Source organism: Apiospora kogelbergensis, assembly GCF_038363985.1.
Source record: "Apiospora kogelbergensis strain CBS 113332 chromosome Unknown utg000007l_segment0_segment0, whole genome shotgun sequence".
NCBI classification, from domain to species: domain Eukaryota; kingdom Fungi; phylum Ascomycota; class Sordariomycetes; order Amphisphaeriales; family Apiosporaceae; genus Apiospora; species Apiospora kogelbergensis.
This window is the reverse complement of record NW_027117424.1, coordinates 1,673,795-1,690,563: the sequence shown is the minus strand read 5'-3', so window position 1 is coordinate 1,690,563 and position 16,769 is coordinate 1,673,795. Positions and strand designations below refer to the sequence as shown.

At 53.8% G+C, this 16,769-nt stretch overlaps 8 protein-coding genes across 8 annotated transcripts; 4 read left to right on the top strand and 4 right to left on the bottom strand.

Annotated features, from left to right (window-relative positions):
• Positions 1 to 594: 594 nt before the first annotated feature.
• Positions 595 to 1,977, top strand: PG998_010884 (uncharacterized protein; the record flags this gene model as incomplete). The annotated part of the gene is made up of 3 exons (XM_066877700.1): positions 595 to 794; positions 940 to 1,556; positions 1,592 to 1,977. The coding sequence occupies 3 exons, from the start codon at positions 595 to 597 to the stop codon at positions 1,975 to 1,977; spliced, it is 1,203 nt and encodes a 400-aa protein (XP_066726754.1).
• Positions 1,978 to 2,351: 374 nt separating this feature from the next.
• PG998_010883 (zinc-binding domain protein) lies at positions 2,352 to 2,809 on the bottom strand (the record flags this gene model as incomplete). Its single annotated transcript, XM_066877699.1, has 4 exons — positions 2,352 to 2,424; positions 2,490 to 2,560; positions 2,637 to 2,711; positions 2,801 to 2,809. 4 exons carry the CDS (start codon positions 2,807 to 2,809, stop codon positions 2,352 to 2,354), a joined length of 228 nt encoding a protein of 75 aa, XP_066726753.1.
• An 800-nt stretch (positions 2,810 to 3,609) lies between these two features.
• PG998_010882 (uncharacterized protein) lies at positions 3,610 to 4,122 on the top strand (the record flags this gene model as incomplete). The annotated part of the gene is made up of 1 exon (XM_066877698.1): positions 3,610 to 4,122. The coding sequence occupies one exon, from the start codon at positions 3,610 to 3,612 to the stop codon at positions 4,120 to 4,122; it is 513 nt and encodes a 170-aa protein (XP_066726752.1).
• A 246-nt stretch (positions 4,123 to 4,368) lies between these two features.
• On the top strand, positions 4,369 to 6,722 carry PG998_010881 (aquaporin-like protein; the record flags this gene model as incomplete). Its single annotated transcript, XM_066877697.1, has 3 exons — positions 4,369 to 4,481; positions 5,434 to 6,075; positions 6,188 to 6,722. The coding sequence occupies 3 exons, from the start codon at positions 4,369 to 4,371 to the stop codon at positions 6,720 to 6,722; spliced, it is 1,290 nt and encodes a 429-aa protein (XP_066726751.1).
• Positions 6,723 to 8,081: 1,359 nt separating this feature from the next.
• Positions 8,082 to 9,184, top strand: PG998_010880 (uncharacterized protein; the record flags this gene model as incomplete). Its single annotated transcript, XM_066877696.1, has 2 exons — positions 8,082 to 8,190; positions 8,313 to 9,184. 2 exons carry the CDS (start codon positions 8,082 to 8,084, stop codon positions 9,182 to 9,184), a joined length of 981 nt encoding a protein of 326 aa, XP_066726750.1.
• Positions 9,185 to 10,330: 1,146 nt separating this feature from the next.
• Positions 10,331 to 11,218, bottom strand: PG998_010879 (uncharacterized protein; the record flags this gene model as incomplete). Its single annotated transcript, XM_066877695.1, has 4 exons — positions 10,331 to 10,703; positions 10,806 to 10,958; positions 11,032 to 11,117; positions 11,198 to 11,218. The coding sequence occupies 4 exons, from the start codon at positions 11,216 to 11,218 to the stop codon at positions 10,331 to 10,333; spliced, it is 633 nt and encodes a 210-aa protein (XP_066726749.1).
• A 566-nt stretch (positions 11,219 to 11,784) lies between these two features.
• Positions 11,785 to 12,699, bottom strand: PG998_010878 (uncharacterized protein; the record flags this gene model as incomplete). Its single annotated transcript, XM_066877694.1, has 3 exons — positions 11,785 to 12,125; positions 12,184 to 12,261; positions 12,315 to 12,699. 3 exons carry the CDS (start codon positions 12,697 to 12,699, stop codon positions 11,785 to 11,787), a joined length of 804 nt encoding a protein of 267 aa, XP_066726748.1.
• A 1,445-nt stretch (positions 12,700 to 14,144) lies between these two features.
• On the bottom strand, positions 14,145 to 16,619 carry PG998_010877 (uncharacterized protein; the record flags this gene model as incomplete). The annotated part of the gene is made up of 1 exon (XM_066877693.1): positions 14,145 to 16,619. The coding sequence occupies one exon, from the start codon at positions 16,617 to 16,619 to the stop codon at positions 14,145 to 14,147; it is 2,475 nt and encodes an 824-aa protein (XP_066726747.1).
• Between the last annotated feature and the right edge of the window lie 150 nt (positions 16,620 to 16,769).

Below are 16,769 nucleotides of genomic sequence, written 5' to 3'. Positions count from 1 at the left end.
GATACCCCCGTTCCACGTCAAGTAAAGAAGCACCATACCCTCATGCTTGAATGCGTCAATGCGGGTGTATGGCGTAGAACCGGTGGACTTTTGTACTAGCCGAGGCCGCAGCCATGGGCAAACCAAGGATGCTTGTCAAACATCTAATCAGGGAAGGACCTAAGTCACTGAAAGGGACACAGGCTGTAATAATATGCTCGGCTATACGCCCACGTCCAGCGAATTTAGGTTATGCTGGTTGGCCAAGATCGGCGTTGATAGTTGTTCTGTGGGGTAGTGGTTGGAGCCCGACGCCGATGTTAGCAATTACGCCATTGGAAAGTGGCATGAGGAGTGCAGCTCCGCGAGGCTTTTGCTCTTCATCGCAATGACAATATAAAACCTACCATATTTTCTCATCTACTACCTCTACTACCTCTGAGATTTCTACACACTCTCCCATAATCCGCCTACCTTGTTAGACTATAGGAGATCCAAGAGTCATGTTTTCAAGTTGATTATAGTCGTCTACTGAGCCCGAAACAGAGTAGTCCAACGTTGTCTTCTTGCTTATCTACTTGGCCGGTCTATAAATTATTGAAAACACAAAGCAACATGTCGTTTACCGAGATCCCCATTTTAGACATGGCCCTTGTGAGGGACCCGGCGACCAAGCCAGCCTTCTTGGCGGATTTACGTCACGCGCTGATGGAGGTTGGCTTCTTATACCTGAAGAACGTCGGGATTTCCGATGAGCTTTTCGCGCAGGTCATCAAAGAGGGCCGGTCATTCTTCGACATCCCAACTGAGGAAAAGTAAGTACCTGACCGTAGAATATGTAGCCTGCCCCCCCTTTTTTTATTCCTGCCTTCTAGCTTGGTTTTATTTTTCGGTTTTATTTTCGGTTCTCAGGCAAATTCACTCCTATTTACTCCGTACTTACCTTCGCATGCATGGCAGACTAAATATCGAGATGAAGAACGCCCCCTCGTTCTTGGGTTATTCGCAGCTGTCGGCGGAGATCACGGCAGGCAAGATCGACCACCGCGAGCAAATCGACCTGTCCACGGAGCATCCGGTGCCCGGACCAGGTGCGCCGCTTCACCATAACCTGCTGGCGCCGAACCAGTGGCCGTCGGAGTCGGTGCTTCCGGATTTCCGCAGGGTATTTGCCGAGTATATGGTCCGCATGGGCGAGGTCTCGGTGCGCTTCACCTCGCTGATCGCCGAGGCCGTGGGCCTACCGCCCGACGCCTTCAACAAGTACTTCGAACCAGGCAACGACCAGCAGCACAAGCTCAAGATCGTCAAGTACCCGGACGTCGCCGAGCTGGGCCTCGACAAGGACACAACGACGCCGGGCCAGGGCGTCGGCCCCCACAAGGATTCCATGCTCACGTCGTACCTGCTACAGGCGAGCGCGCACCGCGGCCTGCAGGTCCAGAACATGCGGGGCGAGTGGATCGACTGCCCGCCGCTGGAAGGCACGCTCGTCGTGGCCATCGGGCAGGGGCTCGAGGCCCTGACGCAAGGCGTTTGCTGCTCGACGACGCACCGGGTGCTGTCGCCGGCCGCGGGTGCGGGCGCGCGCTACAGCATCCCCTTCTTCCAGGGGTGCGGGGCGATGCCACCTTCGCGGACCTCGAGACCGTCGGCGTGGGCGCCGTGCCCCAGGACGTCCGCGACCAGCGGCGCAAGGTGCTCGAGGCCAACGGCGGCGGCCGGCTGGACGACGTGGAGTTTACGTTCCGGGCCGGCGGCGTGGCCAAGACGCTCGGCGAGGCGACGCTCAGGAACCGCGTCAAGAGCCACCCCGACGTGGGCGAGAGGTGGTACCCGGACATTTTGCGGGATATTCGGGAACAGCAGGCTAGGGAGGCTCGCGAGAGGAAAGAAGGCACGGGTGAGGTGGGGAAAGGGGCGGCTGATGGGGCGGCAGCATCTCAGGGTCAATCACATGCTACTAATAATAGTACTACGGCAGTGGAGGCGCACTAAGCCTTGGTTATATCGTGAGTGGTATGGTATGTACTTATCAAGGACAAGACTCTTGCCATGGGAGAGTCGTACGCCAGCCACGTTTTTGTTGTCAGAGGCCCTTCACCCCCTTACCTGATTGACGGGTTCTTTTTTCTTCTTCTTTCTCATAGAGATCAAATCAGGTTTGCCAAATGGGGAAAATCATTTATTCGTAGCCTCGTCAAGTGATTGATGAGCCGCTCTAAAAGGCAGCCCCTGTTATACGCCATTCGCTATGTCAGTTCCCTTTCCTGCGCATGGCGTTTATCCTCCGCATTTGCGCTACCTTCTTCGGGCGGGAGTGTCCAGTGATGACCGGTCATGTAAGCGCTCGTACCATGGCAGTCAACTCTCTATTTCGCCTCGTAGGTGGGGAAACAGTCGGTGATGGTTTTGCTGTGCTTGTTGGCGGCGTGTTCAGTGAGCCTGTGGCAAAAGAAGTCAGTTCTCTGTTCCTCGTTGGCTATAATGAATACGGTGTTCAAACGTACTGAGGGGCACGAGTCGTCTTAAGGAAGGTCGACTTGCAGATAACGCACTGGATGTCCATGGCCTGCTGGTTCTGTAGAGAAAGAACAGAAGGGTGTTCGATTAGCCCATGTTGGAGGGTTTAGTTGACTGGGTAAGGGATTACTTACGACCTTGAGCTGCGACTTGGCGGTGCCCTTGCCGTCCTTCGCGTTGCGCTCACGCTTCTGCTGTGCCTTGGCTCCCTATAGTAGCAGCGGGGTGTCAGCGATAATAAAAAAAGGCGGCATCCTCAGTTTTGTCGCAACCTGATGCCCCGCCAAACAGAACGTACGTTACCCATTTTGTAGGTCTAAAGTTGGTTGACGTGTGGAAATATGGAGTAGTTGCAGATCAGTAGTGGTGAAGAGTGGCGAGCGTAGTAGCAAGTTTTCGGATCTAGAGACTCTGGGTCGAAGATGTTGGCGTTGTGTTGTTGTGTCGATCGAGAAGAAGGGGATGGGATTTTTCGCTCTGGCTGAAGAAACCCCTTCTAATAAATCCATTTCCAGCGCTTCCTGGACCGGGAGATCGTCAGGTCTGGACCGCTGAGGTGGGGTGAAAAACGTTGTCTGCGCACGCATCTGATTCGCCGAGCCTGCCGGTTGCTGCGCCTGCTGAGGCTGGTGAGGCTGGTGAGAGGTCGCCCAATCCTCATTCCAGCCTCACTACCTCGCTGCACTATTGAACCACTTGGAATATCCTCATGCAAGAGCTGCGGCTTGCTCGCCATCATGGTGCAGAGTACCCTACTCTGCGAGAACATCTCAGCAGACCAGTTTGGCCTGCTGCTGAATGAATATGGGGATTTAGTCGAGGCTATATCCGGCACCAAACCCAGTAAGTTGGACATTTGCCATCACTGTATGCGTCTTAACAACTCGCAGCCAAGGAAGGACAGCGGACTCTCTCGGAGTTGGACAAGTTCCGTTACGAGACCGCCGTAGAGCTTTTCAGCTCGGAAGAGCCGCAGCGTGCCATGCAACACGACGATGTCAGATCGCTCGTGGAGTGGAAGTTGTCAGTACAGCCGCGTCCTAATATAAGCAAAAAGTCTGACTATTCGGCCGTGGCAGACGTCATGGGAAGTTCCGCCCAACCCTCATGAAACTTGTCGCTTCAAATGACGAGGATACCGTCGCCCACACTCTTGCGGGGGCCATGAGCACGTACTGGAAAGCCCCTGATGCTTCCAAGGCGCTCGACGCCATTGCCAAACTGAAGGGCATCGGGCCGGCCACTGCGTCGTTACTCTTATCTGTCCATGACCCTGATAGGGTGATTTTCTTTTCGGATGAAGCATTCTATTGGCTTTGCAATGACGCCAAGCCCTGTCCTATCAAGTATAACGCAAAGGAGTATCGAGATCTGAATGCGTCCGCCCTGAAGCTAGTCAAGCGCCTGGAGGTCAGCGCAACAAATGTCGAGAAGGTGGCCTACGTTCTGATGCGGAAGAAGCACAATGATGTAGTTGCCCCGCGACAAGAAACGCCCCTGCTGGTGTCCGAAAATGGTGGCTCGTTATCCGGGGGTGGAGGAGATAAACGGAAACTTCAAAATGAAGGCGATGAAATCACACCTCCGCAGCCGAGACGGAGTAAGCGAGGGAAGACATGAACCCGGCCAGGTTACAGAATACTTGTTTTGAGGCGGGGTTATATAGCCGGCATAACCGGTCAGCAACTCCTGCACGCACGTTGGTCGTCACTGCTACGATGAGACCCTTGGAGGCTATCGTGGTTTTCTTATGCAGTATACCACCAGCATAGACTCCTAGCTCTGCCAGACGGCGCTAGTTAAACGGACAAACAATGCCACAAAGTCTCCTAGCAGGAGGAAATCTACGGGAAAGGTCAAGACGGGATGTGCTGGTTAGGCCAGGCCGATGCTGCTGCAAATCGCGATTCGGTCACTCGAATTCGAGATTTCGAGAAAAAGTCCAACGTCAACCTCATCAACAAGCCAGTTATAATTTCGTCTGGTCAGGCATCAAACTCCACTTCGCGGACGTTTTCTCCCGTGCGGTGGAACCCGGTACGTTGAAGGAAATCTATGGACGAGTTCAAGTGTCTTGCAGGAGAAACCATCCCGCCCGGCTCGGTGGATGAACTCCTAAAGGTGGAGGTGGTGGGGGCTGTCAGGCCGTCTATGCATACACATTTCGGTTAATGTGCTCCGTAAGTCAGTCGCTGAGCCTCATAACTCAGTCCCCTATCAGAGCCCTATTACTGTCCCTGAACGGCCCCTCTTCTAGCGTTATGGGTCATCGCTTCGTGACATCATCGAGCAAAGAGTCGTAGCTGGGATTGCCTTGAACAGTTCAGCGACATGAGTATCCCCGGCATCTTGTTGTTTTTCTCCCATCCTTCTGTTCGACGGCGACAATCTACATGCAAACAAAACGGGCATCCAACACGCGGCTTGTCCCCGTTGAAGTAGCCGTCTCGTGTTGTACTGGGCAGCCAGCCCGAAGGCAAGAGACTTCGTCTCCAATCAAGATGGTTATACTCCGATCTAGATGTACTGGGGCCAAAAGTCGGCCATGCACATGCCAGATCCCGCGTAGCAGTCGCTGATCTGTTATAACTGGGTAGGGCCCATAGTATGCCCTCCATATCTCGAAGATGGCGAGGTGGGTTTGCTAGTAGCATGCGATGGGCCATACGGGAAGTTTGGTCCGCCCAGTCGACTGTACGCTGTCGGATTTGATACTTAACATTGTCAGCCCGACAGCTTCAGTCCTCTGTTTCAGACCTCGATACTATCTTATTATCCCTCGAAAGGAACAGTCAAACATAATCTACTATCCAGCCTCCTCTTCCCTCTTCCCTCTTCCCCCTGTTTAGACTATTATCACGATTATCGCGAAGTCACACACATGGTTAGCCTTCAGGAACGTTGGTGGGCCAGGCCATTCACAAAACTCAGGTTATCTGCCATCAAGCCAAAGCTCCAGGAGACACAAATCGGACGGATCCAGAGCCGCAATGGCGGCCTCTACCTCATCGACCAGTTCCGGGACCGCATGCCCATCGGGGTCCAGCACAACTTCGTGGCCTCGCTGTCCGAATTCGTCGGCACCTTTTTCTACATGCTGACAGCGCTTGGCTGCACCGCCGTCGTCAACGCCCCTACCAAGGCCGGGCAGGATGGTGATGACCTGGCGGCCAACCCGGCCAAGCTGCAGTTCATCGCCCTGGCCTGGGGCATGTCCATCGCCGTCAACGCCTGGGTCTTTTTCCGGATAAGCGGCGGCCTCTTCAACCCGGCCGTCACCTTCGCCATGTTCCTCATCCGCGCTACCGGGCCCATCCGCGCCCTGCTCATCATCGCAGGCCAGATGCTGGGCTCCATCGCCGCCTCGGCCGTTATCCGCGGCCTCTTGCCTAACGGCACTGCCGCCGCAACCGAGCTGGCCGCCGGGACGACGGTCACTCAGGGGCTGTTCATCGAAATGTTCCTCACAGCCCAGGTCGTATTTGCCATCTTCATGCTGGCGGCCGAGAAGCACAGGGCCACTTACGTCGCCCCCGTGGGCATCGGCCTCGCGGTGTTCATTTGCGTCATGATGTAAGTTATGAGCCTGCCTACATAACCCCCTTTTCTGCTTGTTACCTGCATTCTATCTTTGCGTTTCTGCCTTTTCCCCCTGACCATCCTGCTGACTCGATATCATCTTCAGGGGTGCATATTATACAGGTGCTGGCCTTAACCCGGCCCGCTCCTTCGGCCCATGTATGGTGAAGTGGAGTTTTCCGTCGTACCACTGGATCTACTGGGCAGGGCCCTTCATGGGCAGCTGCCTCGCCACGGGCTTCTACATGCTCGTGCGGAAGCTTGAGTACTGGACCGTCAACCCGCATCAGGACGCCGACGCCGGCCTGGTGGGCGCCTTCCTCGCAGGCGACGACCCCAAGCGGCACGACAAGCAGAGGGGCGAGATCCATGCTGAGAAAAGCGAGGGCGTGCTCTGTGCCGAAAGCAGAAAGAAGAACAAAGCCCATATCGACAACCAGGGTGGCGGCGGTGGCAGCGTCAAAGACAATGAGGATTTCCCTGAATCGCCCGGCGAGAGTAGCTTGACAAGCCTACGAACAACCCCAGCGACAAGTACACGAGACGATATAACGAGCGCCCATCAGCAGTTCGCGGCCAACGACATAGATGCCGAAGAAGGCCGAGTCAGTCGAGTGCCATCTCGGGCATCCCGCACTTGAGCCCACGAGTAAATCGATTGGGCCAAAATGCGAGTTGGGGTTTAGTGGGCAAAGAGGTGGAAATAGGGATGGATCGGCAGCAATAATCAGCACTTTTCTGCCTGGTGCAAGAAGTCCTCGCCTGCGATCATGCGTAGGGAGTGCGGCTGCAGTGTTGAGGTTCTTGCCATGAGAACAGTCCTTTTCTTTCCTCCTTTAGGCATCTGCGTAGCGATCTTTTAGCGAAACTCTTGAGGTACTTTGGCATTAGGGGGGCATGATACTACGGGCTTACGACGGAGTTCAATGGTTCATTTATTTTACTTAGTCTCTCTCCAATGCATTGCAGCATGCATAGAAGCGTCTTTCTTTTTTCGGCCACTCGCATGCAGCCTGTCTAGAACTGCACTTGGATGCTTGTGTCTTTCGACTCTCGATTCCGGTGTGAAAAGGTCTTACTTTAAATCATCCCCTTGGTTCCGTTTCAAGGTCGCCACGCCGAGCGAGCGGCCTTACGATTGCTGTTCGGAGATTCGAATCCAATTGGGGACGTGAATGAGATGCAGGTTATGGTCGCTCGTTCTCTTCGGCCGCTTCGCTTCTGAAGGCTCGGGACCGGAGGCCAGTCTCCCACCCCTGCACTGGCCTGTTCGACATACATTGTCGCAGGGCCCCCAATGATACCCCCCATCCCCCCTGGGCCAGCCGGCAAGAGCCAAGGCCTTTCCCGCCTCTCATCATCGCTCAAATTGGAGGGTTGCTGCAGAGATATATCCAGAAGGGACTGGCTTGTGGGTGTGGCAATGCTGCTCCCCCGCAAGCTCTATTGCTTACTGCGGCCAGCCATAGAGGCCAGCCAACCATCGATATGGGAAACCCCCAAAGGGCCTATGCAACATGCCATCCCCATCCTTCTGGCTCAGCCGGCGGCGATGGGGTTGCACTGGCCTGACACAGACAGGCGATTGACCTGGCGGGTGTTACTCCAGTCCCTCTTTCCCTCAGAATAGATCGGGCTTAGCAGCAATTTTGATTGTCCAAATCTGGATATGGCCTGGTGTGCCCCTAGCCCTGGGGGTTTGGGGGCAGGTTGGGTAAGTAAATATGAGAGACGGCTGATTCTTGGCTACAGCAGAGAATAAAGGTCGAATCCCCCGCCTGTTTCCAACCTAACCACCTACTTTGAAAATGAAATTGGATAATGGGTTGGCCCCGTGACAAGACTGCTGTCTCTTGCTCTTTCTATTAATGATATTGTCTCTAATCAAGTCCATCTTGCATACAGCTATGGCTTGCCTCTAGACGACAGAAAGAGTATATACACATCGACAACACCGAGGAGGAGGAAGAGGAGTAGAGGGAAATCCTAGCAGGTATAGCATGGGACTCCTGAGTCAATGGAGCGAGACGGAAGCCGCCGCCGCCGAACTTTCCCCTCGACAACGGGGCCCGCCCGGCGGCGGACGTCCGCCATGCGCTCGCAACTGTTGTAAGTTGCCCTCCCTTTTATCTTGTTTTCTCTCGATACGGATGTCAAAACCAGGGAGTCTTCTCTTCGCTACCTCACTGGGAACGTAAAGAGACTAATGGCCTTCCCTCTTTCGTGCGCAGACGCTGCCTTCACTACGTCGAATAGCATGGGCAAAATACCCGCTCTCTGCGCCCCCGATGGGACGTTCCTGACGAGCTACACGGCATGCGTGGCGTGCTGCGAGGAGCAGACCCATGACGGCAATGGTAGCGGCAAGTGGGGAGAGTCACCGGGGACGTCGTGGGGACCACCGCCCGGCTTCGACCCGAAGGCGAATATGTCGGCGCCGCCGTACCTCCTCCCGGCCCTCGGCCAGTACCTGGGCTACTGCAACGTCAGCGACGTGCTGGTCACGTATACGGTAACGCCCACCGCCTCCACGGCAGGCGACACTGCGACCTCGGTCGCGCCGTCCGTAGTCACGACGGACGTCACGCTGCCGCACGACTTCACGGCCGCGCCGCAGACGGCGCCGAGCCCGAGTAGCAGTCCGAGTCCAACTTTAACACCGGTCGCCGTAAGCTCAACCGGTGAAGATAGAAGTTGGATAGCCGGCCCCATCGTGGGCGCGACTCTGGGAACGGCGCTCGTCGTCCTGTCCATCGTCTTCATTCTATACCGGCGGAGGAAGAAGATGGGCCGGGCTACCGATACCCAAGGCCCGGGGACCGGACCGGAGGACCTTGCTCAGGAAAACCAGCATTCGTCGCTTGGGAAAAACGAGTTGGAGGCCCAAAAGATCGAAAAGGCGCAGCTACACTCGGATAGCATAGCACCACACGAGCTGGAGGGAGGAAGGACCGCGCCCCGGGAGGAGTTGGACGTCGAGGGGACGTATGCCGAGTTGCCAGCACACGGGCACGATTATGATACAAGTAATATGGCGGCACATGGTCAGAACAGGTCGCCCCAAGAACTGGGGGAGGCGAACGGGACCGACTGGGTGTCATAGGGAATAGGAGTGAGTTGGCATGAGGACTGTAAAACATGTACATAATAAGCTACCAACGCACTAAAAGGTGCTGTAGTGAACCCTTCTGATGTATATGAATGATGAGACGGATCAGCCAGGTAATGAAAAAACGATGTGTCCACTGAGATTGTCACAATGACGCTCAATGGCTGACCTGCATGCCAGGCCATGACACTTATCCCACTTAGTAATCGCTCCTTTCTTTCACCGGAGTTACTTCGTCTGTAAAGCAAATCGCAGGGCAAGACACGTAAATAAAGGAAGGATAAACATAGCATGGTGATATCACGTACATTAGGAGCCCTTGGCAAGGAGCTATGCAGTCAGTAGCGTTGTTGAGTGCCATGGCTGCTGCTTGGTCCCGACATACAGCTGTAGCATTGGGGTTGTGATATCCCGTAGAGGTCGGTCGGCATGAGAGTGTCTGGCAAACTCACCCGAGCTTCATGAGTAAACGGCGACGTGCTCACTATCGCGGCCGCTGTGGTTTTCATGAACCATCTTGCGCCGAGGTCGAACACCACGTCATCGTGAAGCGAGCCATACACGGGGAAAGGGGTACTAGATACTGCGTATCCATGATGATCTATGAAGGATTATCGCGTGACGCCGGACATTTCAGCCAACGATGGCCTGGGCCCCCTTGGCCCAACCAAGGATGATGACGACCGGAACTAATGAGGAGTATGGAAATATTATGGCGGCGAATAGAAGTGCTCTCAATCTGACTCGCAAGAAATATGCTTGCTTCTTTTAGGGACACTTGAATGACTGAGCGTTGATACGTCCCCTCATTTAGTTGAACAGGCACACGGAGAAGACATGTGGATAGTTTGGGCAGCTTTTGAGCAATGTGAGGATATAGGCGCTCGACATTTCAGGAGCAGATACTCTCTCATATCCTACAAGTACAGATACATTCACCATTTACCGCCTCCGTCTCGCCTATAATATATACCAACTCGGTATACGCATCACAGGGCCACTCCTCGATAGCAGCCTCTCATATTCCATTCCCATGCAAGCGTACAATGATGGTAACACGCACCCTTTATTTTTGTTGGCTAATTCGTGCTCAACCACGAACCAGGCGTTATGTTGTAATGCCGGTCTCTAATAGTTTATTTATCCTTGCGGGTGCCAGCGGGGGGGCTGGGTGGCTCCGTACTTCTCGGTCAGCTCGTGGTACTCCTTTTGGAGGCCCTCAGACTGCTTCTTGAGGGTGGCGATATCGCGGTCCTTCTCATCGAGCTTGCGGCGGAGGGTGCCGATCTCGCCAGCCTCGCCGGCCTGGGCCAGCTTGGCGCTCTGCTTGGTGTTGCTGTCGGTGCCCTCATACTGCTTGAGCTTCTCCTCAAGACGAAGGACATCGAGGATCATCATGTACGTGCGGTTGAGGATGAGCGAGAGGAACAGGGTGAAGCCGCAGAGGTACATGTTGCGCTGCGAGTAGAACTTGCGCGCCTGGACTTCGAGGCGCTCATGGCCCATGATGGCGCTGTATTAAGTTTGACCCGGTCAGCTTCGTTGGTTCGATAATAATACCGGTCAATCACGGACAGGCGGGAGGAGAGGGTGGAGGCGGGGAGGAACGACTTACGCGCTACCCTTGTTAGAGTCGGTTGCAGCCGCCAGCTCAATCTGCACGCGGTATACGCGGTTGACGCTGTCGATGAACAGAATCAATATGAATATAAATGTTATCTTCAATCCATATTGTAGCTTCGCCACAAGTTTACTCTCCGAGATGAAGCTGGAATGGCATTAGCAGGCGTCCAGGCGACCGGTTACCACGGGTGCTGCGGTGTAAAGTTGCCGTTACATACGTAAAGATCTTTCGGCGGACCGAGAAAGGCATGGGGACGATGAGCCCCATGAACAGGGCCATCTCTGCCACGAGGAGCAGGAAGACCTAATTGTCGCAGGTTAGCATGCCTAGTTTCGACGTCGCTTACGGTGGGTGGTGCGGGGTCAAGAACAAGGCAAACTCACGAGAGAGTAGTACAGCGTCATGTTGGCTGTGGTGCTGTGTGGTATGCGTTGTGGCGATGGCTTCGGAGGTGGGATGGCCGGGTCCTGAAAGACGTCGTTTGGTGTGTGGTTGTGGGAGGGAGGATGTGGGAAGAGAAAAGAGACGATGGATTTTCTCTCGGGTGTTGTAGAAATGGAATTCTTCCAAAGGATGTGACGGCAGGAAATTGGGGAAAAGGTGACGGGGTGATTGGGCGGATGCAGGACTTATGTAGCCCGGGCGGTTCGTGTGTACTTCACAATGACAACAGACAGCTCTGTGTGTGTTTGTGTGTGTGTCTGTCTCTCTGGTCTTTTCCAACGCATACGTAACGTCAGGTTGGTGAAGGAAGCTCCAGCCCACTTCCTGCCTAGTCTCGGCTGGCAATCGACAACGTCATAGGTGGCTTCAGAAGGGCTCGATGGCCTGGACGGCCTGGACGGCCCCCCCTGCTAGCGTTGACCGGAATGTGGTGTTTGTGGCTTATGCAATCAATCCTTCGTGTCTTCATTCAACTAACTACCGCACTATATACTCCGTCCTCTCCTCTGCAGCTGCAACGGTCTTCTCAATCATCTCTGCTAGAGCACTTGCGTTTATGTTGTGGACCCAACAAGTCTTTGAAGTACTTCTTTTCGTTGTAGTTCACTCCGTCCGCAGCGCCGCGTCTCGGACGTGGTAGGCTGCGTGATAGGTAAGATCCAAGTACACTCTTCGTACTAGACGGAGGCAATTCCGTGTCATTGCCATCCCCGTCGCCGTCGCCATAGCTGTGGGCTCCAGGCTCAGGGGTCATCATAACCTCCCGCGCCTTTGGATTAGGCACTCTATGTGGGATTTCTTCGTCAAAATCACCAGTCGAGTCTGTTTGGTAAGATCCTGATCGTCGTCGACTTGCCGGGCTTATCTCTCCAGGAATCGTTAGTAGCTCAAGCGAAATACTGCTGCTAGCTGGCAACACACTTACTCGTTCTCTTATTTGGCTTCTCTGGAGATCTGGGGTGGCGAGTCTCTCCCTCAAGTTGTCTTGGACTTTGTGACCGTGCTAAGAAGGATATGAGCGGCTAGCAAAACAAGTATTCATGGAGACAAACGTACTATTGTTTCGCTTGCCGTTTCTTTCAAAGGTCGGAATGGAAGAACCACGACCCAAAGTAGGCGGCGAGTGGAATCCCTCAAGACCAGGCTCACTGTGATCAGTGTCACGGCCCCGACCAGCTATTAGTTGAACACCATCGATAGGTCTGTCGTGCTTTATCAGGCAGGCATACTCGCTCTCGATCTCTAGGTGTTCGGCCTCAAGTTTATCCTGTACATCTCTCTCGATCTCTTTGCCCCTAGCCTGCAACTTGGACTCGAGAGCGAGGTGCACTTCACGCTTCCTGGACTGGACTTGCAAGCGGGCCCGTTCTGTTGCCAGACGCTTCAAGTTGTCACGTATCTTTTCGAAGTTTTCTTCGGCCCGGAAATTCTGGAAGTCCATCTTGAGGATTCAGTGCCCTGGTCGGAATACCTAGAGGGCCAAATGGATGTAGCCAGCCGACAACCATCCACGTGGCAGGTACGAAGTGCAAGCAGTGTACAGACGAGAGGGGGGTGGTGGAAGGTCTTGTGACCGTGACAATACAATATGTAATAATTTTGTTTTGGGAAGGAGACGCGTCGTAAAACTAAGGATTGAAAATAGGTAGTCTGTAGGGAGAGAGGGATGTCCACCGAAATGCAGCTGGCCGTATGTTGTTAATCGAATTAGGTCAGTCCGTAGATATTGGCTCGCTTGTTGTCAAGGAGTTTTGATCTTCTCTGCCTAAAGTAAACACACTCGTAACATCAAAGTGGAAGCTCCGCGTCGCGTGAGTCGCGTGACTGCTGGGGGAAGATATGGTGGAATGGAAATCTTTGTTGAAGTCAAAACTTGGGATGATGGGGGAAGTGACAAACGCACTACGCAATATCTCAGCTGTCTGTGTGAGTGTGGGACACGATGAGTACATACAAAACCACGATGGACGACCATCATTGCAACTGCCTGCTCGGGGCAACCTAAGCAAGCAAATCAAGGGAGCTTTTTTTTGGTAGATATACTCATGGTAAAGTATTGACGGCCAGCTACATGGATTCATATTCTAATAACCACATCGTCCTTGCATAAGCCACCCAGTCCGGGGCCATACAGACGTGAATAGATAGCTAGGTAGTCTCAGAATCCCTCCTCCGAGTCCCCAGGCACAGCGACATAGAATATCGACAATTTCTATTTTATTTTCTCGTGAGGTCTCCCTGTGGGAGTAGAGACCACAACGCATGTGTAACGAGGGCGAAGTTAGCTAAGCAGGGTGTAGATGGAAATCTCCAGATGTAAAATCGCACGGACACGTCAAACCTTTGTCTTTCCAAATGCCTCCAACTCCTTGCTCGTACTATCAGGAAAATAAAACAAAAGACATCAGATCCCAGGAGGCCTATGATACATATTAGATGTTCCCATTCATCAGGTATCGTCTTCACCCCCCTCCTTTCAATTGCAGCCACTTCTGTGCTGGTAATAGTGTGGCCATTTCTTCCCGTTGGCCCTCATCACTCCCTTGCCAAGATCTCTTTCCAACTCTCCAGCAGTGCCAAGCCATCCCGCAACCGACTGAAATACAGCGCTGTCGTGATAATTATATATATGTCGCATATGGGTATCAAACTAGGCGTGATGCAATAAGCAAGTATGGAGAATGCATTCAAGTGGTGATCGGGCCAAGGCTTCAAGACATGCCGCACCCACCACCCAGCGGCCTCGAGACTTTGGCGAACTCCGGGTAATTTTGGGTTCGATAGCTAAGCCGTGTCTCGGATTATGTTGATTATGTTGTTTTGCCATGTCATTGGCTAATGAAAAACCGCGCTTCAGGTTTCCTGCCTGACCGGGTTTTGTGAGTATTAATAACGTCTATGCTCGTCCAGGCGCCTTCCATCCAAGAACCTTGGACTGCGCTCATCGTAATAGGGCATTGGTGCCTGCTGTTGTTTCCTGGCCTCGAATGCCATACGTTCTTCTTCGTCTAGAGCGAATGCCTTCTTCAGCCATCCGAAGGCGCTCCTCTTCTTCTTGAGAGTTTTACCATCCCCATTCTCCGGGTTCAGGGTGGAGACGTTGCTCAGCCTACTCGTCATCGCAGAGGGCGTATTGCGTTGGTGATGGCCCTGGTAATAGTCCCGGGTTGTGGCAGACGTGTGCGGTCGAACTACCGGGTTGACGTTGCCCGAGGTCCAAGGCCGCTGTAATGGGGAATGGGGGCTAGCCTGGACTGGTCGGAAATGATGATGATCACTTAACGGCGATGGAATTGGATTGCTCCGGTTCGGGAAACCCGGCGGAGGTAGATCGGCGAATGAGTCGGACACCGAGTGAACCATTGGCTGACGTTGTCCTTGTTCGGGGACATAAACGGAAGTCGTTTCCTGGTAAGTCGATACCCGAGGCGGTGGAGGTGGTCTTGGCCGATTTGCATTTCTCGGCGGCACTTGAATGGACACAGGAGGATTGCTTCCTCGGAGAGACAGTCGCTGCCGCAGAGATGTTCTCCTGGGAGGCGATTCTTGCTTCGGCGATTCTATCTCCAGTGGAGATGTAGGATTCCGAACCATTGGAGACGGGAGAGGCTCGGGAGGTAGAGGCGTATAAGTGCGCGGCTGAAGAATATATAAGCCTTGGTCTTCGGTAGGACTCGGGGCCTCATCATCCTCGTCCAAGGAAAACGACCCGTCGTCGTCATCATATTCATCTTCCACTATCACGGGTTCAGGTGCTATAAGAATCGTAGGGCCGCGGTTCATGGTGGACTCTCGTTTTGTAGGTGGTTGATAGTAAGTTTGCGGCAGCAAGTCTTTTGCGGCAGGGGACGACGGTGGTGATTTCTGCGAGGGACTCTTGGGAGAGGTTGGCGCTGAGTGTGCCTGTGAATGAGCATCGGAGCATGGCCTACTCCGACTGGACTCGGTCCTTGGGCTCGACCTGCCTGAAGCTTCGGAAGCATGAGAAGAGCCTGCCCAATAGCGACTGTTTGTGCTGGCGGGCTCATAGTCTGCGGTAGATGGTTCGTTTATGCTGGCAGGTTTGGATATGACGGTGCTTTCATTGCCTGTGTGAGGTGGTTCAGGAAATGAATCCAGACCAAACTGCAGTGGCATCAACGCACTCGCTCGCAGGTCAAGCTGAAATGCGTCATCTTTGTTTTCTTTTTGGCCACTGCTCTCCTCACCGACGAAAACGTCTTGACCTAGAACCTCTCCCCCAAAAGCCTCTTCCCCAAGAATCTCGTCCCCAAGAAACTCTCCCCCAAGGTCTTCTTCGCCAAGATCTTCTTCCTCGAGATAATCATCAAGAAAACTGTCGTCAATAGTATCCTCTTCATCGGGATTCTCGGGAACAACCTCACTCATGTTGCCAATGGGTCGCCTGCTAACCTCACCGGCAAGCTTATCCATCTCAGCCACCATCTGGCTCAGCTTTTCCAGCATGGACTCTAGATTAGTAGAGATATCCTGAAGGTCGACAAATGCCTTATACCAGCCCTCGGCATTGCCTTTCATGGCGTCAAAAATCTCCACAACACTTGGCCTTTCTTGCCTCCATGGCCGTGCTTGTTGATCGTTCAAGTACATGGCAAACTCCTTCGTGGCCTTGAGCCCTTCCTCCACGTCGTCGAGATAGGCTTCGAGTGCGAGAGACGACCTCAGGCAAATGTGCTCGATCTTCTCATTGCCAGTAACAATTTGCAGGCGGAAGTCGTGGTCTTCCAACATTTTCTCAAATGTGTCTCGGTTCTCCATGGGCAACTCCAAGTGCTTGATGCGATCTTCCACATCGACAATGGCTGATTGTACATCTTCCATGGCGGTCTCGAGAAACTCGTCCACCTCGTCGATGTGGCCCTGGAGGATATTGACGACTTGGATATTGCTGTTGGCCATGCCACCGAGAAGAAGATAGACACCGAAGGATATCTGGGCCATCAGTTTCCATAGTTCGTGGTGTACGTGACCAGGTCGGTGTCGCCACAGGTCAGCGGGGAGACCCGCATCTGCTGCAGCGTCTAGCAAGCAGGCCCTACGTTCGTCAGCCTCGGCAAACTTAAGCTTCGGCTTCAGGTCGGCACTGTTCGTCGTAGCCTCGACCAGCGACTCAGCGAAGGGTGCTTGCATGGCCGGGATAGGATGGGCTGGGACATTAGCAGCAGCATCTTCCGTTTTCTGTTTCAAGGCGGCTTCGTCGGTGGGATCGGCATCGGGAACGATACGGTTTGGGTTCCTGGTGGGAGGATTGACCGGCATGTTGTCGTCGGATTCGTCTTCAGAGTCGGAGAGGAGCATGACTTGAGGGTCATCACCTTCCAGAAACAAGGGAAGTGCCATGGCGCTGGACGGCTGTTAATGCAACCAACAACCAACTGAGCAAACCCTTTTTACTGCATATGATGGCCCAACTTCATGGGCCACCGGAGAAGTACAGCCGCAGCAATGTCCGAGGTTTCCTCGTGTGCGTTGGTAGGGTACCCAGCGAGG